Source organism: Curcuma longa, chromosome 15, assembly GCF_044706935.1.
Source record: "Curcuma longa cultivar G26 ecotype Majalengka, Jawa Barat chromosome 15, ITB_CL_G26_1.1, whole genome shotgun sequence".
NCBI lineage: Eukaryota > Viridiplantae > Streptophyta > Magnoliopsida > Zingiberales > Zingiberaceae > Curcuma > Curcuma longa.
In genome coordinates, this window is record NC_133875.1 from 9,534,666 (window position 1) to 9,559,007 (window position 24,342).

A 24,342-nucleotide genomic window follows, 5' to 3' on the forward strand; every position below is an offset into this window, starting at 1 on the left:
TTAAAGACGAAAAGCCTAATAATATGATGTAGCATGATACATTATCTAATGATAGCCCCTGCCTTGGTCATGTACCATCCAGGAAGCAGAATTGATATCAAAATGTCAACGAGAACTTCCAACAAGAAATACGAATTGGTTGTACCCCCTAACACGATCATACCTCCTACTGTCACTTGACGAAGAACCCTCCATGAATGAAATACGATCTAGTCATGTCACCTAACACGATCATGTTTTATTCGGCCATCTAGTCAAAAATTCTAACAAACAACACGACCTAACCATGTCTCCTAACACAGTCTGACCATATCTCCTAACACAGTTGTGGTTCATAAAAGTATGATGGTGATGCCCCCGAGTTTTCAGGAAAGTTGTTACAATGTTTGATACAAAATGGAGTGTGAAATAGGTTACAACAAGCCTTGCGTCTCAAATATTTAGGGTCGGATGCAACATAGGTTACAACAACTAATGCAAAGGAATCTATGAGATTATCCATCATTGGTCAATATGAAGGCTAGCAACACTACAAAGAGGCTGAAGATAATAGTAATCCCAGCAAATAACCAAATAACCCATTGTGAGGAGGCCTTCCTCTCTTGACCTGCCATCTCCACCTCCTTCAACAGCTCTCTGATCTCATCTATGTCTGAATCCTTTGCTGCATGAATCAATCTGTTCTGAACCTCATCAAGCTTGTTGAGTCTTTTCGTTCTGGATGCATCTTTGGAGGACCAAATAAAACCAGTCATCCTCCATAAAATGATACCAACATAGATTGCCACAACACAATCCACAGTATAATGGTGTCGCTCCCGGATCTCTCTCTGGGCACTATGCAACACTAAGAACCACATCAGAATTGATGTCCAACCACCATATGCTTCCTATAACAGGAAATATAACATATTAGATTAGCATGCATGTAACCATAAAAAATGGCCAAAAAAATCTGTACTCGAGAGGTTAAAATTGCTATAATTTGTAGTAATCTGTACAATGGATCACATTTTTAAGTAGTTCGAGAATTTATAATTGCCTCACCCTCTTAGTTTTGCTAAGATTGATCAGTTCAAACTCTTACAGATGAATCTTTGCAAATCTCCTAGTTTACTTTGACTACTGATTTTATCAGCCTTTTCCTTTTTTTGATCAGCTAAACACAACATTTTAGTTTAGTTAGATATTTTAGTTGGATTTGTCTTCTTGTACTTTGTCCAGTTTTAGAAAGGGTACTTCCTGCAATGCTAGGAGCCTTATGTACTGGGCAAAACTGCTACCCTACCCAAGAAAGTAGTTCACTAGGTAACATATAGAAACAATTTCAAATCAACTTCGTTGGTTCCTCTGTTTTATAATCTCATGATTTGATATCAATAGAGATGACTAAATGCCATCTTTCTTAAATACTTCATGATTCTTATCCTAGCAACTTCAATTGTTCTGAACCATTACCTAGTCATACTTAATTCTATATCCAGTTCAAATGACGTTACTTTCACTCTCAAACTTGTATAATCTAAGTGACTGCCATACTTTTTTCTATTCTAAATAACTTTGATATTAAATTCCCTGAGTACTGGAATGGAAACGGAACACCAATAGTGGTTATGAAATTCCACTTACACAACAAGCATTTAGAATTACTCGCTAATGTGGCAAATAATTTCGAATACAGATATTGTATTTTTCATGGTTTAATCTGCTTTAAAAGTTCAATTATAAAAATCAATTATTATAATTCACTAGTTTTGTGAAGAAGGTAAAATTAGAGTACACCTTTAGGAGAATAGGCCCAGAGAAAGAGCCTTTCGATTTTATTTTTTGTGTTTTCATTGTTTTAAAGTTTATTGTAAAGATCCATTATTACATTTCACTAGTTATGGTAAAATAAATAAAATTAGACCCCACTTTAAGGAGAATAGGTTAGAAGAATGGGTTTTTTGTTCTATAAAAAAGGTCCCCAAACTTTCAAGTATCATTCAGTTTTAATAAGAGTCATCTGTGAGTTTTTTAAGCAAGATTTAGCCTTCAGCCATGTATCAAGTGGTCTCAATACAGGTTACCATGTAAAGTAAAGAGAATATCTTCATGGTTGTATTCCCTCAGGTCAATGACCAAGGCCATGTATCAAGTGGTCTCAATACAGGTTACCATGTAAAGTAAAGAGTATCTTCATGGTTGTATTCCCTCAGGTCAATGACCTTCCATGAATGTTGTCAGTATTATCCTTTGTAGTTTGACTTTCTGACAATTTTGTAACCAACTACAGAAGAGAACAAATTTTCTCAAACACGATAGAAAAAAATATCAGATTGAACCTACTAAAGTAATTTGATTGAACCAAAGCCCAAGGAAGAAATTAGATCAATCTTTGAGTCAATCCCTTTGCCTTTTTACCCAATGACAATTCGAAAAGGAAAAGGAAAAGAATGATTCAGGAATAAAGTTTGTCTTAGTAGCTTAACACATTAAGATTGACATAGTAGCACACACCATCCTCTATAGTTAAGAAGATTTTAGGTAACATGAAAAGATATAACCCTTAAGGGGGCGTTTGGTTGGGGGTTATCAATGATAACCTTAGTTATCTATCCAAGGTTATCGTTGATAACCTTGTTTGGTTCAAGTTATGATTGATTCCCAAGTAATACAATATCACCGCCACATCAGCAAATGGGTTATAACCCGGTAATGTGATTACCTTGGCAGCCTAAGGTTTTCTACGATTCCTGAGGTTAACGAAATTTTTTCCATAATTACCCTCCAATTTTAAAACTAAGTCAATTAAAAAGTACTATGAAATCTAATTAAAATTAAATTATTTAATTCAATAAATTTTAATTTAAATATTTATAAATTAAAAATAATTTATTTTAAATTTAAAAATAAAATTAATGAATTATATTTATTAATTTAATAAGTTATTTTATTAAAATAGTTATTTTAATAGATTATTTTATTAAAAAAATATATTTTTTTAAATTTTAAAAAAATAAAATTAACCAATTATATTTATTAATTTAATAAATTATTTTATTAAAATAATTATTTTTAATGAATTATTTTATTAAAATAAAATTATCATATTATCTTTATTAATTTAATAAATTATTTTATTAAAAGAAATATAAATTTATTATAAATTTAAAAAATATAAAATTAAAGAATTATATTTATTAATTTAATGAATTATTTTATTAAAATAATTATTTTAATAAATTATTTTATTAATATATATATATATTTATTTATTTTAAAATTTAAAAAATAAAATTAACAAATTATATTTATCATTTTAATAAATTTTTATTAAAATAATTATTTTTAATGAATTATTTTATTAAAATAAAATTAATAAATTATACTTATTAATTTAATGAATTATATTACAATATAATTGAATGAAGTGTAATATAGTAAATATAAAACTGGTTATGTTTTATTCCCTCCAAATAAATAAAGTAAACCAAACAACATTAGGTTATGTTTTATGCCCCATAACCTTGGTTATATGATTACCTGGTAATCACATAACCAAGGTCATATATCATAACTTGAACCAAACGCACCCTAAGTGTTTTCTGATGACTTGGTAATTTTGCATATAGGTCAACACCTTCTTTCAAGTTCTAAATTATCAAATCTCTCACACTAGCATATAATCTTTATTTTTACAATAAAGGTTTTAACTAAATAAGGAAATAAGGACACTTGAAGGATTATTGGCAAAAGTTCTTGTACTGTTCCCATATCAATGACCCAAAAGGCAGTACTTTTACCTATCAGCAAGACCATCATCAAGTGTCACTAGACTCAATCATATCCTAAATTTGATGACTTATCATAATGATTAGAAAATTCAAATAATATGCAATGGGTATTACTTATTAGAATTGGTTTTATGATGAATGGAAAACTATCTTTAAAACATAGGATGAACTACCACTGGCAATTTGGGCTGGTAGATTTAAAATGGGTTAGGTTTGATGGACCCTCAAACTTGACACCTTTATATACAACAGCAACCAAGCCTTATTCCTCTTAAATAGGGTCGACAAACTTGACACCTTTTATATACGAGTAAAAAATCTATAAATGCCTAGTTGACTTGACTCAATCTGTTTATTTAAAAAGATTGCACAAGTCATGCTGTTACATGGCCTGTTCAATTAAATGAGTTGTACAAGTCATATATGGGTCATGTGAGATGACTCATTGATTAAATGAGTTAAGCAAGCCATAAATTGGTAACAATTGGATGTGTTTAAACCACATAAAATTAGAATAGAGATAGCATATATAATAATAATAATAAATTAACAAGATATATTTATAGACTATACATTAGACTATATATTTGTTGCTTATATGGTTAACTATATGTAATAATATCTATATTAATAGGTATATTTTCAAGGGACTGCTAGAATCCAGTACTTTACTGATTACTATCAAAATAAATATTTATATATACTGGTGGTAAACATGGTTGACTCATATACAACCTGACCTAAACAATTTATTTGTTGATCATAAGCGGGCTAACCTGAAACCTAAATGCACAAAGTTATAGAGGGTATTTTGTCACTTTTATCAAACCTTGGTTGTATGAATAATTAGTACTGTCATTTGGATTTTCGAATACCCTAAGCACATTCATGATGATAATGAAACAAGTCCTAAAACCCTACAAGATAGTTCTTAGTAATCTATTTTTATGTATTTTGATATACAATAACACACAAGCTACCCACTTAGAACACATTAAATTAGGATTTGAACCCTTCAAAATGTAAACATATTAATCTGAAGAAGCACTCATTCTTACAACCCTTGGCTTTACCATTTTTCCATAGAGCATCTTTACAAATCCTAGCAAAATGAGAAAAACTTTTGTTGGTCAAAGCCCAATACCGTCCAAGAAGCTCGATGCTTTCATGACTGGGATGTTTAGAGATGTTTCATTAGGAACTTTAGAACCATATAGCTATTTTCATAAATTGTTTTGAGAAAGGGAAGCTTCATTAGATTGACCAACCAATACAGCCTTTTAAGAAATTAAGGAAAATGATGACTAAGGCCTTTGTTCTAAAACATGTTGACTTCTTGAAACTATTTAAGGAAGCTTATAATGCATCTGGCATATAAATAAAAGTCATTGTAAGCTACGAAGGGTATCCCACTGCTTTTCATTAGTAGAAAGTTAAATGAGACACTACGAAGGGTATCCCACTGCTTTTCATTAGTAGAAAGTTAAATGAGACACAACAATGCTACATTACTCATTGCAAAGATTTTTTTACATTACTATCTAGGCCCTAAGGCATTAATGCGACTACATATGTTCAAATGAGTTGAAACACCACAAGCTCTTATTTTCAATCAGTGACAAAAATAGTTAAGTGTTAAGCACTCTAGGTGGTTTCAATTTCCAAAATTATACTTCAGTAGCAAACACATTCTTGAAAAGGATAATAAACTCATTGATATACTAAGCTAAGTTGTGGCAATAATGCGAATATAAGGGCAAAACGATTTGAGCATCTTAAGGATGAGTACCCATGTGTTTTGATTCGTGGATAATTTTTAAAATATTCAAAATAAGAACAACATGATTAGATTCATTTCACAAATATTTAAGAGTCCACACGTGTATTCTTAAAACATCACTTGAGGTTTTATAGTTTAAAAACTAAGCTCAAGTGCTTTAGCTAGACACTTTAAGATGGACAAGATATTTTATTGAAAAGTTTCAAATTGTCTAAGTCATCAAATTTTTATAATTTATTTTATTTCTTAGAAAATAACAAGAGAATTTAAAGATTAGTCAGTATTTTTAAAAAAAATTAATTAGAATTTTTATTGGAATATCTTATTGTCAAGATATGAAAAGGGATTAGGACTTCATGTATTAGATACTTTTAAATTGTTACAATTTTTCTTTTTATTCCCTTGATGATACTTTTTTCTTTGTGAAAATTTTCCTATAACAACGTTTATTTTATCTTTGAAATATTTATCCCCTTCTCTTCATCAATTTTGTCCCTAGTTCTTGAATGATTCAACAGTTCAATTTTAGTGTTGTCAATTGATATCAAAGTTGAAACCTAGTAGTTCGGTTTTGGTATTAGTTATCCCTCCATTCTTCATCATCATCAAGCTTCACCATCACCCTTATTCACACCTCTTTCCACTTCCACTATTGCTCTCCTTCGATTGGATTCTAACTGAACTTCCACACACTCTCAACTCTGTGTTCTATTAGCCTCCTTACTCACTTTTTGACAAACTTCGACAAATGGCACACCAACCATCTAAGGACACTAGTATGATTTGCTATTAACATAGATTACCTTGCCTAATTAAAAAAACAAGTCCATCCCATCTATGCAACAAAGATCGTGTTTCATAATTTTCTTATTTAATTAATTCTAGTTGAGGGTTCCATCCATAAAAACCGACCCCAATAAAAGGATCCATACAACCGATCTCACTTAGTAGGATAAAAGCTTAATTGTTGTTGGACAATCACAATACTATTCATAAAAAAAATATGATCATATTGTTTTTATTAGTTTAGTCATCATCAAACAAAAAGGAATATCATCATTTGCATCCTCTTTTCTTTGCATTTTAATTTATTTATCATTATATTCTCATGAATATCATCATTCTCATCCTCTCTTCTTTGCATTTTAATTTATTTATCATTATATTCTCATGACTTATAGTCATTGTGTTATTTTATTTATAATTATCATTATTTATCAATACTTTAAATCGGTATTATCCCCATTTACCGCTAAATACTTGAGAATAAATATTTTAGGAGAAAGGGATATCAACAAAATAGTATGCATGTAAATGATGAGCTTAATTTTAAAACCCACCTAACTAATTATTCCTACACTTATAATTCTATGAATATCATGCAAACTCATTCACAGTAAGAAAATAATAATTATTTTACATCTATAAATGTTAGAACAAACTACCTGTATTTTTTATGAATTTTATGATTGATAAAACAATATTAAAAATTATTTTACTAATATGAAAATTATTTTGCTAATATGGCATTACTTTGATTTATCAAATCATCCTTAGTGGATCTGCTAAAATTTTATTAGCTATATGTTTAGACCATTAGAGATTAATACAGATAAGAACCCATTAAACATTTGCATAAAATGAAAAAGCATTGGATAAAAAGGCATGTTCCATCAAACTTTAAGACACAGCTGCCTTATAAATATATAAACACAAAGCAATTGCCCTTAGTAACTTGACGACAACATCTCAAGATGTTAGTTCACTTACAATTCTTTAACTTTTAGATAAAATAAAAGAATTTTGCACAAATAAACCTCATGATAACTCGGTCTTAAGCATGTCCTCAATTAGGGTTTAAAAACAAGTTTATTTTTTGTTCACCTAACCTTTCCATTAGGATTTCTTGAGTTTTAATACGTTTTTGTGAATTTTACTCTCTATAAAATTTTCATCCTTGTTGCTGCATCACTCAATAGTTTACACCTTTGCATGGTGAAATGGTAAACCCCAAATCCAACCTCCTCCCCTCCTAAACAAACTCAAGTAAGTTATAAGTTTGTTTCTTATATGACACCCAATTGATAAAATATTACATGTTTTTTACAAATAAAGTATAGAATATTATGATTGAACAACCTATCCATTTTCTTGATAGTTCACCCTTTGGGTTCAGGCATCACTTAAATCCTCTCCCAAACTGAAGTTCCAATAATTTGAACAATTGTAATGCCACCATTGAGAAAATTGGCATTGTCACATTTTGAAACACAGCATAAACCAAGTGATATATTTTCAAAAAGAATAAATAACAAGAGTTAAAAACCTATATGAAATTCTATGGTATCGGTAGCTCTAATAAGGGCCTAAATTTATCTAAGTGTTATTAAATATGAGGTTGGGAAAGAAATATTTACTTAAATATTAGAATGATTTAGGTTTAATATTTATATCAAGGTAGTGTCCCTGTAGTTTCCACTGCATTGCTCAAAATCTTATTCTAGTGGATATGTAAATTTAACTTTCAAATCTAACACTGAGGTGTTCAAGGAACTTTCAAATAGTCAGTTGTTTTCTACAAAACCTATGGTCATGAAGTGATATCAAAGAAAACTTTAACTTTCTGCATCTGTGGAATTTCTTTACAATTGAAGTGATGAATTTTCACTTCCCATTGCATCCTGTACAGCAAATTGTAAGCTCAGTCTGTGTTCAACACAAACAGGGATCCAATGACATTACAGCAACACATAAAATGTTCATGAACATTTTAAACTTCAAACAAATGAAATATATGGAATTCTCTGTGTTTTTCATGTGTACCATCTTTATTGAACAAAAAACAACAGAAATAAAATGTGTAACAGGAAATAAACCAGTCCGGTGTATTTCCTACCCCATGAAAGGTGGATATGTATTTTTGGTGCAATAGGCAAAATAAAAACATAATTTAAAATCTAAAATAGATCAGACACAACATTATAAATAAAAATAAGTACAAACGATAGATAAAAAATAAAAGGATGTAAAAGGATGCATTAGGATAATGACATCAGATGAAACCATCATCTGGTCTAAGTTGACTTAGTCATTCTATCAGCCAGTTGCTAAAGATAAAAAATTTAAAAACACTGTAACTTAAAACCTTGATCATGACAAAAGCCAGAATGACAAATTCCTGCGTGCTAGGAATCAAAATACTTTGAGAATATCACATACTACCATCAAAAAAGAAGGCTCAACTATCATATAATCATGTTAGTTGAAAAACAAATTACTTGGACAAGGTGTTAAGTACCATCCATGCCATAGCAGTGAGTACAGCAACAAGCATATGACCACTATACAATAGGTCGTTACAGCCACCGCTAGCTCTCTTCAATAATTTGTACCATGAACCTCCATCTGAAATAGTAGGCCTCAGTATGTCTATAAGAAAGCTCATCCTTCCCCAATTTGGTCGATACTCACTGGGATATTCACCAACAGTCGCTAAAAGAAAAGCAAAAATACAATGAAAATCTTAGGCATTGGATTTAAGGAAATATATTCAATACTTCTCTAATCTTGATTGAACTAACCATAAGGTATATCGGCTCGTATTAGCTTGCGAATGGCATCAGAATCAGAAGCATATGGGATATAGTATTTCTGTGCCCAAGGATGCGGATAATAAGGTACTGAAAATCGAGCTGCAGCACACCAAGGTCGGACTGATGGAATAATTGTAGAAGCAAATGTTATAGCCCGAAGAAGACGTCCTATTGCCATGGTGAACATATATCTTGCGGCAAGACCAAGACCAGGAGATTTAACAGAGTTGAAAACCACAGAGAAAGCCAACATCACAAACAGCATTAGGTAATGATGAAGCCCAATGATATCTGCTCTTAGCAAATGTACCACACCCCGTGGAAGCTTCTCATTCAGGAATAAAAGAAACCACTGGCCAGTATCAGGTAGAGGAGGTGAAGATCTGCCAATTACAATACTACTTAGATGAACTTAGCATAGCACCAAAATAAATGATTTATACTACAACATGCAATCTTTGAAGATTCATAAATTATTGAAACATGTATTATTTCAGGATTGAAGCATCTCAAAACAATTGTATCCAAACATCGAGTATGGTGATTTCTCTACATTTCACAGAGCAGAAACTAGGTTTTCTTGCAAGTTGTCCTGTAATGGTTGGGTTGTAAAGCAAACGTTAATACTCTGGAAGAAAAGGTCCACTGACATAGTGATGGAAAAGAAAAGATGTCCAACTATTCTAAATAAGTAGTTGCATAGAGCGTAACCATGACATGAACAGTCTCTTCAGAGTTTATAGCACACTTACTGTACTTTTGAATGAAAGACTGAACAAACTCAAAAGAGAGACAAAGCTTCAAATGCCTGAAATAGAAGAATTTCTGCATACAATCCAAATCTTATTGGAGATGGCAAGGTAAATACTAGAGAATTGGTAAAATAGTTTAGCATTGCTTATTTAGATAAAAGCCTCAAAAACATTATGGAGGAAAGAAGTTGTGATTGACAATTAAAGCAAGCATAACATTAAAAACATTTTGTTGGATTGTGAATGGTCTTCTTGTCTTTTTTAAAAATAGAAAAGGTTATGCTAATGATGCAGTCTCTTACACTTACCAGAATGAGAAGTAGCAAGCATGCTTTTATGCAGCCATATATAAAATTAGGCGATTCAGAACCAAATAAAAATGTGAGGAAAGCCATAGCGGTTGCACTCCAACAAACATATCATCAAGTCTCTGTTTTTCAAAATGTAGCTCAAGTCTATGGCGGCATATTTGACGAAAATTAGAATCCTTAGTGCCTTGGAAAGAAAGACATCCATATATTTAGCTATTCTACAAATTAGGTAATCACATTGAACCATTTCCATCAAAACATCGGCAGGAAATAGCATCGGAAGACCCAAAATCACAAGATTAAAACTGTGAGAACTTTCAGATATGTTTCAAGCAATACCTATGCCAATCGAGTCCGAGTACGGCGGTAACGAATCGTACGGATAGAGCCTCCCAAAGAAAAGCGGCGAGCATGAAGAGCATGGAAGCGAGGAAAGGGATCGCAGACCGGATCTCGAGCTGCCAGTGCGAGTAGAAGGGTGCGCGCACCGCGGCAGAGAGGGCCAGCACCACCCACAACGCCGGCTGGAGCCGCACGTGCCACGACGGGGAGACGTAGCGGAGGTAATCGAGCGCCACATACGAGATCGCAACGAGGCCGAGGCCGAGGCCGTGCTTGGTTCTGGGCATCGCCGCCGAACAAATACTGGCTTGAGGGGGAAGTGCTGGATCTGTAGCGGGGGACGACAAATGCAACAAACTCAAGAGCGGGGACACTAGGGAAAGAGAATTGGAGACGAACAGGGTGGGTCTGATTTTTGCCCCGAAATCAAACTAAACGCCTTTTTTTCATAAATTCAACGAAATTGCTTTCCTTTTAAATCGAATGAATTTTTGAATTTAATTATAAAGAGCTATTGTTTGCGAATTTGTAAATAGAAATTAATTTTATTAAGTTCATGAAATTATTTAGATATTTAGAAAATTTACCATTTTAAAATGTTAAATTAATCAAATTGTTCCCTAGAAAAATTGGGTAAGAAATATAAAATTTTACTTTTCTGTAAAGCTGAGTTGGTTATGATGAAAAAAAGAAGTTGAATCTCAATTTATCTCTTTATAAATAATCATAGAATCGATCATTATAAAATTGATCAACTAGCAATTCATTCCTTTTTTTTTTAACACAATTGAGCTGAGAAAAAAAAATGAATTAGATACAAATAATATTCTATCGAGCTTCACCGAGTAATTTTCACGTGCCAACTTAATGATAATATAATAAAAAGAACTAAGAGCCAATCAATTATGCATTAATTCAAAATAACTAAAAAATCAATAAACTTTACAGATTCATTTATACTTTTTTCCTTTAAGTACAATAAAATCGTATAAAATAGATTATCAAATGAAAATAAAAAAGGAATCAATAAGTTAAATTCTTTGAACAATTTTATGATTTAATAAAAATAACTATAATATATCTGTGTTCCAAACTTATCATATAGGTGAATGAGAGGACTTAAGATTAATAAAGTAAAATTTAAATATCTAAAATATTAAAAAAAATAATTATGATATCAAAAGAGTATGTGTACTTGTAAAATTAGAGGTTAAAAAAATAAACAATAAATATAAAATTACTAAGTGAGCAAATAAAAAATTATACATAAATTTAATGTGTTTAGGAGGTCAAAAACCTAAAATACCTCACAATTTCATATTACAATTTTAAATTTCTTTAAATTCTTTAACTTTTACATATATAATTAGATAAATTTATATTTTTATAGTCAACTATTATTTTTTATTTTGATTGTTATCGATATTTAGAATTATTACCATCACTCTAAATTATTATATTTTATTATTATTTATAATTTTTTAATTATCATTATTTAATAAGTATGTATAAATGTGATCAACATCGCCCTTGACAAATAATCCATCTGGATAAAGGAGGAAGGTTGTATTAGATTGTCAATCAGAATTAAATTAAGATAAATATTTAATGAATGGATTCATTAAATTATTATGATAATATTTGATTGTTTCTTGGAAGGAATGCATTGTGGGTCCGTTGTAACAAACAATTTCATGACGAAAAAAATCCATCGCACATTTCGACGTTTATTTTTTTTCATCACTAAATTTGTGATGAATAATTAATTCGTCATCAATTTACAATAAAATAAATTTTATCGTAAATTAATGATAAATTTTATGACAAAAAATATTTTTTGTAACGAAATTTACGACGAATTTAATATGTTGTAGAATTAATAATAAAGTAATTTTCATCACAAAAGTTGTCGTTATTCGACGACGAAAATATTTTTCATCGTAAAATGTATTGTAATTTTACAACGAAAAGTTTTCGCCTTTAAAAATTTATTATGTTTTTTTTTATGTAGCATCTCGAACTAAGCTAAATCTTTTACATTAATATTTAAAATTTTAATGTGTTTGTTATTTTTAATATTTACTACATTTAACTTTTTTTTTAATTTACAAAGAACATTTTTTGTTTTTAAATCAAACGTGATTCAACCTCCCCTCTCATCTTAGTCGTTCTCCGTCTCAACAGTTTGTACCAGCAGTTTGCATCAAAAATGAGATGCAATAATTTTTCTAAAAAATTTCTAACTATAATATAATTACATAAGTTTAAAATATTAAAAATCTTAAATTTATAGCATTTCTCACTTTAAAATTAGCTTATGCTTTATAACTTAAGATTAATTATAGTAATATAAAATGATCACAACCACATTTTTTAGCTTCAAATAAAACATGAAACATCGCAAATTTTTAAATTTTTAGCATAAATTTATAATTTAAAATTAATAAAAAAAATTAAATCTATAAAATATAAACTAATTTATATATTAATTTATTTTTATTCAATAATTTACAAAGTGCTAGAATAGAATGATTACAAAGTAGAACAATTTTTTTTAAAAAAAATTAAGATATCAAATTTAGAAAATATAACTTCAAACTTGTAAATAAAGAATATGTTTTCGATAAAAACTATATAATTGATAAACTAGTAAAGTTAAAATTTTAAGGGGTAATTTAAAAAAGACATAACAAATTATGAAAGAGAGGGAAGCAAAATAAAATTTGTGGCTAGAACAATTTTCTGTTTACCTTACAGAGATATTTTTGAAAGAGAAAACATCAATGGCATCCTACCAAATACAGAAACCAAACTATTTTAAATAAATTTAATGAAATATAAATAATAGAGTATTTGCCGTGGCTCGACAAGCTGAAAAAAAATTATGGAGAGCTACCTCGGAAAAGAAGGAGGAGGATAAGAAGTGGATACATTCCATGCCGGAGATTGAATAAAATCTACATCCTGAGTTAATTCTGGACTGTAGAAGGGCGGTGAGAAGGGAGGAGCGGCGGTCGCAGCATCAATAGCTCCGCAGGTTGGGGCAGAGGTCCATTGAATTTGATGCAGAAGCGCCGGAGTATGCGCTTCCGGAAGAATCATCGAGTCCCTAACGGTGCCGATTCCAAAGGGGTGAGACTCTAGGAGCGCCGCCGGAGCTATGGAACCAGTTGCTATGTTGGCCGACGGGGCAGGGGTAAGTTGCCGGTGACAGGCCTCCTCTGGAAAGTTGAGCTTGGCTCTGTTTCCTCGAAAGCGTAAAGCGGCCTCGTCGTAGGCCCGAGCGGCGGCTTCGGCAGTGTCGAAGGTGCCCAGCCACACGCGGGCGGCCTTGTTCGGGTCGCGTATCTCGGCAGCCCATTTGCCCCACGGCCGATGCCGGACTCCTCTGTACCTCATCTTCCCTCCTCGCTCTGTCCCCGCGACGGTGGAAGCGTCCACAGCATCCGCCACCTCTGTTTGTTTTGTTTCCGTGAAATCGAAGTACAATTGCGGCGGCGCCTCGCTGGAGAAGCTCTCCCTTGTTCTCTTCTGCCTGCTCACCCCAGCGCCGTCTCCAGCGATGACGCGCTTCAGAGCGGCCACGATGACTGAAGTCTCCTGCTCCGCAAACGGCGGAGTAAGTGTAGCGGGTTCCGCCTGAGGCGGCCGCACCCCAAGCAGTGTGTAGTCTCCGCCGGAACCATCTGCGCCCATAAAGTCGAGGGGGGCGGTGGAATCCGGCGGAAGGTCGGCCACGTCGAAGCACATGCGAATTGCAAACTTTCGCCGACTCTAATTCCGTCACCTGTTGAAGCATACCTGCAGGATTTATATACTTCAGCTGCCAGCGCCGCCATTCGTGGCAAACTAGATTAACTCCGAGAAGATCGATGTAGAAGCCGTGTCGTAGTCGAATAACAATGGTGATGATTACTTCGGGATGATGACAAAAGAATGCTTTGTTATGAAGAGGGAACAGGTCGGTTTGACCCAAAGAGAGAGTTATGGTCGGTTTGACCAAATAGGGCGTTCAGACAATGTTGACCACCGCCGAGCTGTCGAGCGTGCTGCAACAGTCCAATTAGATTTCGTCGACTATATATATATATATATATTATCCTACTTACCTTGCATTCAAGTGCATCTAAGTTTTTTTTTTCAATTATTTTTTAAGATTTAAGAGTTAGATATAATATTTAAAATTTAAAATTTATGCTTAATTAACACTGATTTTTATCTGTCTAATTCTACGCACGCGGTGCACAATAGAAGATTTAGGAGACATAAAAATGTTTCAGATGTTTGAAATAGTAACAGAGTTATTTTTCATTTCTTTTATTTTATTTTTATTTTTTAATTTACAATTAAGTTATTTAAGATTTTTTTTAGATTTAAAAATTAAATTATAGTATTAATCATAAATATGTTTTCAAGATGGAAAAAATTTAGTTGCATATGAGGTATATCGGATAAGAAGTGTAAGATAACAATTTGATACATTTCATAAATAACTAAATTTTATTCATTTTTTTAAAAAAAAATTATACTTAATACAATAACACAACCACTAAATTATATATATATATATATATAATAACACCGTTTACCGACATGAGCTGTGAGCCTGTAAAATTCATTTATTCATTTTTCGTCAGCGTGTGGATGTCGTATGCTATGCATTCTGACCGACTACTTTCTCGCGTTTCTTACATTTGAAGTATTATTCTCAGTCAACTTCTCTGACATATGGTCCGGGTACAAGGTTTAAAAAATAATTTAGAGATTGTGTCTAATTTTAGAAGCAAATGCACTATAATATAGTTATGATGTCTTTATATATATATATATATATATATATATATATATATATATATATTTTTTTTTTTATATGTCTAAAATCTATTGGATGCTAGTGACTATGCTTTTTCAGGCAATGTCTTCAAATCTCGTACGTAGTCTTATCCATGTGATTTCAATCGCGTGGTGCAACGATTCAACACATGTCAAAGAACGATAGAGACGTCCAAGAGCACCCGCCCCAATACTTAAGGCATCAAAAAGTATTATAGAATTGGAAAATACTTACAATGCATAAAGGATAGATGGTCCCAAGGGGTTTGCGAACTTATTTACTTGTTGGGATCACGTTGACTATCCAAAATGTTTGTCAGTTATAGTGGCCACGATGGTGTAATCGTCCCTCTATTATAATGTCAGTAATTTAGTTGGGGAATCCCCAGTATTCAGAGCAAATGGTCTCGATTAGTATTAGTAGCGAAAAAATGGCGAAAAAAAATCAATCAAAATTGTACGATTCACAATAAAGAATCAATGAAATTTTCTTCATATAAAAAAGAAAAAGACCGATCAATTCATTACAAAAAAGAAAATTTCTATACAGTGTATTTATGGCCGAATCAAAAAGAAAAATTAAAAAAGCAATATGTATATGATCTTTTATCACATAAATATATAGGGGATAGTAAAGATTCCTCTATTTATAAACCAAAATTACAGCTAAAAAGGAACCAAAAAATTCCATATAATTTCGACATACAGAAACCCGAATTTTTTTATGGAATTATCAATTCCATAGAAAAAAATTATGTTTTTAATAAGTTGTGAGAATTTGGATGTTTTGTTTGGAACCTTGAACATGTTTACTATTTTCTTATCTTGTTTGATACTTTTATGATTGCTATTCACTTGATGATTTTATTGATGCTTGAATTTAAATTATAATGTTTTATGTGCTTAAATGAATGATGCATAATTTCAAATCTTAAGGGGGAGAAAAGGTTGAAATATTTAGAAGAAGTCAAAATTCAACTTTAAAGGGGGAGCTTAAGTTTTTAAATCTAAGAAGTTGTAATTTTGAGTGATTAAAGGAGAACTAAATTTTGAATTATCAAATTTGAAAAGGAGTTGTGATTTGAAATATTAAGGGGGAGCTTATATTTGAAAATTTCATGGAGTTATGATTAAGGGGGAGCATTTGATTTAAAAAGTGTTTGAAAGAAGTACATGATGTTTAGGGGGAGCCTAGTGGTTAAATCCTAAATTAACATAATCAAACACATTTTAAAATCCCTCAGGAATTTAAAGATATTCTCCAAATCAGAAAATTCAAATTCATTAGAAATGTTGATACAAACTTGGACATATATTGACTTTATTCAATCACTTTTGGATTTTGTATCAAACTACCATATTTGAGACCAAAATTTTTCAAAAATATTTTTCTCATATATGGTTAGTCATAAGTAATGTACGTGTGAAATTTCATGAATTTTTGAAACTCGTACAATTACTTATGCATTTTTCAAATTCGTCTCTGATAACTGAAATACAGTTTATCAGTCGACTGTTTCAGACTGCAGTCGACTGCTGAGTCGACTGATATACTAGAAGTCGACTGATACTTCTGTTTTCAGCTTATTTTGAGAAATTAAGTCACTTTTTCCCTCCGAAACGATTGTTGGTGCAATATTAAAGAGGGATAAACATTTTTAAGGATAATTTTACCCTACTTAGTCTATGGAATAACCTTTTGATCTTTGACAAAAAGGGGGAGAAATATGAATGTTTAAGTTAGAGAGAAAAATGAAGTTTTTCATGCCTATTCATATTTAATCATGCTCAATCATGCTATTATGTTATCATATTTTATGACTGTTATACTTTGTTAATACTCTGATATCATGTGATTTATGCTTTATTTATCATGTTTTAATCACATGCTATGCTTTACATGATTTAAAGACCTAACTTAAACAAGGTTTTGCCAAACATCAAAAAGGGGGAGATTGTTGGTGCAATCTTTGCCCCAAGTGCATTGAGTTTCAATGTTTGGCTAAACCATGTTTAAAGTTAGGCAATACTTGTGATCTAACATGTGTGATGCAAGTTTGCAGGAAAGTCCAAGCGTAGTCTTGGCAAAGAAAAGTCCAAGTGGGTAGTCTTGGCAAAGAAAAGTCCAAAGTCTTGGCAAAGAAAAGTCCAAGTGGGAAGTCTTGGCAAGGAAAAGTCCAAGTGGGAAGTCTTGGCAAGGAAAAGTCCAAGTGGGAAGTCTTGGCAAGGAAAAGTCCAAGTGGGTAGTCTTGGCAAGGAAAAGTCCAAGTGGGTAGTCTTGGCAAGGAAAAGTCCAAGTGGGTAGTCTTGGCAAAGACTTGACATGACGAAGCTGATGGAAGCATCTCAAGCTAGTGCAAGGATGATGGAGCATCCAGGGAAGGCATGAGGCTGTGGGAGATGTTTGAAGGCCGAGGTCTAGGTCAAGAGAAGCTGAAATGTGATTTTTCAGCTTCACCAGTCGACTGGCCCTGCCAGCAGTCGACTGCTCATAAATCAGACGCACACAGAAAAATCAGTCGAGCCAGAGGAAGACAGGAGTCGACTGGGCAGTCGACTGGTGTTATGGTGAGTCGACTGTTGCCAGTCGACTGGTCTTGGACAGTCGACTGTGATTTGAACGTTGCAGAAAATTGGCAAGCATTTAATGCACTTTAATGCGAGATTTTGTTGCCGATTGAAGGCATCAGTCGACTGGCCCTGCCAGCAGTCGACTGATGTTGCAGAGTTATAAAAGAAGCCTGCGCGAGAACAACTCAAGATTTTGCAAGAATTCTGCTATTCTTTCATTACTTTGTGCTTCTTCTGAGAACGTGTTTGTTCTCTATTCTCTGCTTTCTTCCTCTCCTCTTAAACACTATTTCATATCATTCTTGAGGAGATCGAAAGAGTTGTAAAGGTTTCTCCGCCTTCGAGGTTTTCGAGAAGGAGAAGATTCATAGTGCATCGGGTGTGTGCGTGCGTGTGGATCCTTGGATTAGTCACCTCTGCGGAGGTGGATACCAAGTACCAACTCCGAGTCTTAACTTCGGATCTCCTGTGATCCTGGGTTAGACCGACGCCTACTGTTCCTCGTAGGAACGCGTCCTCACCCACTCCCTCAGGAGAATTTACCTGATGTCAATCGAGTCCTCCTGACCCGTTGGACTTGTGCTCGGCTCTATCGTTGCCCCCCCAGGACTTGTAATGCAACTGATCCTCCTGATCAGTCCATTCTTCTACTACAACTTGGTCCTCCTGACCAAGTCCAGCGTTCTGCAACTTGGTCCTCCTGACCAAGTCCAGACTTCTGCCTGGTGCACTTTGACTCTGCCAAGACTTCATGCCTAGCAGCACTAGGACTTAACCTATTTTCTGCAAGCTCAATTCAACCTGGTTAGCCAAACCACATACTTAACTTGATCCTAGTTCCATAATCAAAACTCAGGTTCGATCTGCTAGTGCTTCTTGCACTAACAAATGAAACATAAATTGTATCAATCTATTAAATTTAGATCAACTATGGGACAAGCAAGTGTTTAATTAATGGACACATTGCTCATCGATCATAGTTGAACATTTTAAATGATTTAAAATCATTTCAATATCTAAGCAACAATCAGTAGCACTAGTAGTGTCAATGAACTCACAATGAAACTTGTAATTGATACTCAATTGCAAGTTTGTGCTAAAAATTCAAGTTCGTATCAAACCGTGGAAACAAGAGGATTTTTCATAAAACTATATTTTTCCTAAGTAGAGAATGTCAAAACAAACATGTCTACAAAATTTCAGATTTTTCTGAATTTTGTGGAATTTTCTACGCATTTCTGAAGTTCGTATCAGAAAATACATGGGCTGATTTTCAGACTATCAGTCGACTGACTCATACCATCAGTCGACTGGTGCAATTCAATAAATAACACAAAAAGCATCAGTCGACTGCCAGTCGACTGGAGCACTCGACTGATCTTTCTGTGAGTTTGTCACAAAAGCATTAGTCGACTGGCAGTCGACTGCTAGCACTCGACTGATCTTTCTGTGAGTTTTCACAAAAGCATCAGTCGACTGCAGTCGACTGGAGCACTCGACTGATCTTTCTAGAGGTTTCACATCAAGGGCATCAGTCGACTGATAATGGCTCAGTCGACTGATATCAGTCGACTGGCAATCCATCAGTCGACTGATGCCGCGATTTCTATATAAGCAATCATAAATGGCGGTCGACTGCTAACCCTAGGGTTGCGTCGTACCGCCGGTGTTTCTGCGTCTCTAAGCCATCCTCAAGCCCTCTAGAGCCCTAAATCTTCCTCCTAACACCTTCCTACAACTTCTACTTCCCTTCTTTCAAGACAAAACTAGGGTTTTTGAAGTAAAGATGGCAGATCAACCAAGTGGAAGAAGGTAAACCCTAGAAAAATGACTTCTCCTTGATTATCTTCGTTTAAAATCCAATATTTGCCCTAACTTGCTTCTGTTTTCATGTGCATGCATCATATATTGCATTATTCTTAGAGTTAAGCATGTAGTATCCAAACGTCCTAGGACCCAAACTTCCCAACAACCTGAAAACATCCCTGAACCTAGATTTTACTCCCAGGCAGCCAAAAATCTATTTGATACAACTGACTTTCAATCTTATGGATGTTAGGTTTTTAAACAAATCTTTCTTTCAAACTTATGCACCTAGGTTGGTTGAACTCATTACGTATTATCAGTTAGATGCTCTTGTTTACTGCAAGTGCAATATCAATCATAGACCTTTGTAAGGAATTCTTTGTAAACCTTCGTCCCATAGATGTAAATGCAAACAACTACAAAACCACTGTTGCAAGAAAGATATTTGACTTTAATCCTGAAGTGTTACGATCTTTTCTACGCCTTCGTGACTCAACAAACCCTTTTGTATGCTTTCCTGATGTTCCCTGGACCTATCACCGGTACCTTTTCACACATCACAATCAATCAAATCCATGAGCATTATTTTGGTATTCCAAGAAATCCTTTTATAAGAATCTTCAAGGAAAGTGATATGTCTGCAATTGTCGACCCAGAAGGCAAGTCGAGTCGACTCAGAGAGGATAGCGGGCAAAGGCAATAGAACTTTATCTGCCACATCATCTGGAGTCGACCCAGATAAGGATCTGAGTCGACTCAGGAGGGCTATAAAAGGAGGTCGCGAGCAGCAACCCAAAAAATCAATTCACACGATCTCCTTTCCATCAAGTGGTGCTTCTGAACACGAACGGAACCAAGTTCTCGCAACCGGTGAAGATCCAGGAGGAGTGTGCGACGCTCAGGACTTCCAGATCGGCTACCGAGAGTTTATTTTATTTTTACTGTTCTAATTTCAATTTATCTCATTGTAATTGTTATTGGACTGTAAGACGGGTTTCTTCGCCTCCGAACGACGTTCGAAAAGGAGACCACTAGTGGACAGGTGCCTCCCGTACATAGGCCTTGGATGTACTAACCCTAGGGGTTAGGAACCAAGTAAATCCCGCGTGTCCTCTTTATTATCTCTGATTCCACTGCAAGTTCTTGTGTTAGAAAACGAACGATTTCTGAAAAAGCGATACGCGCTATTCACCCCCCCCTCTAGCGCGTATTCCGATCCTACAAGTTGCCCAACCATTCCCCTTGTAATTAGGAGATTTGCTTCCCTATTTCTCCATTGTTCATAACCCCATGTGAGTATGGAAATATGGATGTTCCTATAAAAATCACCAACAATTATCATTATATCAAGTATAACATATACCAGTTGGCTTCCACGGGTGAGGTCGACTTCCATAGTTACTAATATTGACTGGTCACCCAGCCATCGATTGTCGCGAAAGACGATGAGGTCATAGTTCCTTCTATTGGTGCCCCGGTTAGTTTTGATGTGATCAACTAGATTAAGTTAGGTCCTGTGTTGTTCTAATCCCTCTGCTAAGTATGCAGGAACTTAGGTACGGAGGAAGTCGAGCGTAAGACGTAGCGGACGAGAAGGGTTGTGCGGGGAAGTGAGCCGACGGGCTCGGTGCAATCCGAGGGACGCGAAAGCTACGGAAGAGTATGCCGGTGGAGCGAGAAGGACGTGCGCGAAGTCCGAGGGACGAGAATCTGGGAGGAAGCACGCTCGAGGGGCAAAAGGCCGAAGTCGGGTTCGGGTGAGCCTAACTCCGGTTGGCCAGAAATCACCCAATCGAAGATTTCACAAAAAGTCAACAAATGTCAAAATTGTTGACTTTGACTTTGGTCGTTGACTTTGACCAGAGAAGAAGACTTAAGACTTGGACCATTTGGACGTGGCGGTTGCAAAAGAAAAAAAAATAATAAGATTTATCTTTTATCATATAAAAGATAAATACTTATTTTTTGTTAAAGATAATTCTCTTTATCTTTTATTAAAGATAAAGTTTATCTTTATTTACTCAACGGCTACGATCAAGCCTATATCTGATCAATGGTTAGGATCATATCAATGAATCAACGACCAAGAGAAAGTTCATCTATGATCAACGATCTAGATCTATTCTCTTGGGCTATAAATAGACTTAAAGTTTTAGAGTTAGATCATCAAATTGCTTTGTATTCTTTCCTCTAGTTAAGTCTCTGTGCTACAATTGTAAAGGCTTCTCCGCCTAGAGGAGTTCTTATTGAGTGCTAACTGCCTTGGAAGCAACGATCCAGTTGCAACCAAGTTTTATTTTAAAAGACTTGGGCGATTCTGCTTAACCTTCTATTCACCCCCCTCTAGCCGGTCCAACACGATCCAACACCTTCTGCTTGTCTGTGTAATATTTGGATGCGTACTTGAAGAATACCAATGTGTATATATTGCATCCGGCTCATCTGCAGCTTGTTATGACTTTCCTCTTGAATGAACATTCTGTCCTGCTAGTTGCTATTGATGCATAACAAAGCTTCTTCAGATTTGTACATGTACACCTGATGGTGTACATCATCTGGTGCTCCTTGCACCAACAAACTATTCAAGCTACCAAATGGTAAGGTTCAATCGATTAGATGTGTGGTGACACAACTTGACTTGGCAGTTGATGTTTCTACAGTGTTGATGTGGCAGTTAACATGCACAAGATAAGTCACAAAAGGCTGACATGACAAAGGATAACTCTCGACATGATGACATGGCAGTTTACATGGTCAAGGAAAAAACTTGCAAAACTAGCATGGCCGAGGATCGATATCAAGATGCTAACTGTAGGATCGGAAACACGCTAGAGGGGGGTGAATAGCGTGTTTGAACGCTTTTCGATTTTCATAGAAAATTCGAGTGCGAAAGCGGAAGCAAACAAAGTAACGAATACCGAAACGAAATGCAATAAAGTAAAGAACACAATTTGTTTTTACTTGGTTCACAGCGCAACGCTGCTACTCCAAGGCCCACGGTCCTTGACCGTTTACGTTGGGCAATCCACTAACTCACTTGCCCTTGTCCGGCAGCAAGTGTATCGAAAATTCAAGTACAAAAATCGATTACAATATTGATATGAATTTAAGTACAAACGTTACCAAACTTTCGCTCCCCGGACGTTGAATTCGGCATTTTCGATATCAAGGACAGTTGCTTAAGGCAGGCACAGCACCGACGTCGAAGTTGGAAGGCTCGGGAATCACGGGAACGGAGTTTGGAGGCTTTGGTCTTGAATTCTCTGGCTGCTGCTCGTGGATGCCTTATATAGCCGGCCTGGTTCGACTCAGATCGCCATCTGGGTCGACTCCAGCTGATGTGGCAGATAAACTTTTATCGACTTCGTCGCTTATCCCTCCTGAGTCGACTCTGATCCGGTTCTGGGTCGACTCCAGTCACGATGGCGGCAGCGGCGATAACTTTTTGACCTGGGTCGACTCAGAAGCTCTTCTGGGTCGACTCCTGTCTGATCTGGCGAAGACCTTGACGCGCTGACTTCCGGAAACGTGCTGATTAGGCTGGAGTCCACTCCATAGCTCATCTGGGTCGACTCCAAATCCGAAAAACTGAGTTTTTCATCTAGAGTTAGCTTTCGTCGGCCTTTTCCTTCCTGCACAACAAGTTAGCTAAAGTATAACATAGGAAGGAGTAAGTTGGTTCACCGAACCAACTTCGAGTCTTAACTTCGGATCTCCGGTGAGACCCTGGGTTAGACCGGCGCCTACTGTTCCTCGTAGGAATGCGTCCTCACCCACTCCCCTCGGGAGAATTTACCTGATGCCAACCAAGTCCTCCTGACCCGTTGGACTTTTGCTCGGCTCTGTCGTTGCCCCCCAGGATTTGAACGCAACTGATCCTCCTGATCAGTCCATTCTTCTCTGCAACTTGGTCCTCCTGACCAAGTCCAGTTCATCTGCAACTTGGTCCTCCTGACCAAGTCCAGACTTGTGTCTGGTGCACTTTGACTCTGCCAAGTCTTCATGCCTAGCCGAACTAGGACTTAACCTGTTTTCTGCATACTCATTTCAGCCTTGTTAGTCACACCACACACTTAACTTGATCCTAGTTCCATAATCAAAACTCAGGTTTGATCTGCTAGTGCTTCCTGCACTAACAGCTAACATGGTAGAAGACCAATGGAAGGTTGCCCGTCCAGTTGAAAGATCTTATGAATCAATAGATCGAAAAACGGATCTAGATGAGGTCGACCCCGGATCAAATCATATATCAATCGATCAAACAAGTGGTCCAGTCAACCGATTCATTCCTATAAAAGAAGCTTGATCAAAAACTTTTGACATCAACTCTCAACCTCTCAAGTCCTTGTTCATACTCAAACAACTATGCTAACAACTACGCCTTATCTTGCACCGCTATGCCACTCTAACAACTACACTCAACTTCAAATTCTTACTTATCGATATTTCCTTATTTACTTGTGCTTTCATTTCTTCTTTATGATTATATTTACCACTGCATTGTTAGGATGTATACTAAAAAGACTTGCTCTTTTGTATATAAACATTTATGAAATAAAGTATCATGTTTTGGTCAAA

General features: G+C 35.0%; 2 protein-coding genes across 2 annotated transcripts; both read right to left on the reverse strand.

The window, feature by feature from the left end:
• Positions 1 to 331: 331 nt before the first annotated feature.
• LOC141846432 (protein PHLOEM UNLOADING MODULATOR) lies at positions 332 to 10,968 on the reverse strand. The gene is made up of 4 exons (XM_074734478.1): positions 10,552 to 10,968; positions 9,138 to 9,532; positions 8,855 to 9,048; positions 332 to 890 (listed from the first exon to the last, which is right to left on the reverse strand). The coding sequence occupies exons 1-4, from the start codon at positions 10,839 to 10,841 to the stop codon at positions 495 to 497; spliced, it is 1,275 nt and encodes a 424-aa protein (XP_074590579.1). The 5' UTR covers positions 10,842 to 10,968; the 3' UTR covers positions 332 to 494.
• Positions 10,969 to 13,262: 2,294 nt separating this feature from the next.
• LOC141846701 (uncharacterized) lies at positions 13,263 to 14,355 on the reverse strand. The gene has a single exon (XM_074734736.1). It carries the CDS (start codon positions 14,302 to 14,304, stop codon positions 13,447 to 13,449), a length of 858 nt encoding a protein of 285 aa, XP_074590837.1. The 5' UTR covers positions 14,305 to 14,355; the 3' UTR covers positions 13,263 to 13,446.
• Positions 14,356 to 24,342: the final 9,987 nt, after the last annotated feature.

Excerpts from the sequence above, each read along its gene's own strand:
- LOC141846432 (XM_074734478.1), bottom strand. The coding sequence starts at position 10,841 with ATGCCCAGAACCAAGCACGGCCTCGGCCTCGGCCTCGTTGCGATCTCG. Across the intron at positions 9,049-9,137 it reads ACGAGCCGATATACCTTATG|CGACTGTTGGTGAATATCCC; the intron begins GTTAGTTCAATC and ends CTTTTCTTTTAG. Across the intron at positions 891-8,854 it reads TCACTGCTATGGCATGGATG|GAAGCATATGGTGGTTGGAC; the intron begins GTACTTAACACC and ends TTCCTGTTATAG.
- LOC141846701 (XM_074734736.1), bottom strand. The coding sequence starts at position 14,304 with ATGTGCTTCGACGTGGCCGACCTTCCGCCGGATTCCACCGCCCCCCTC.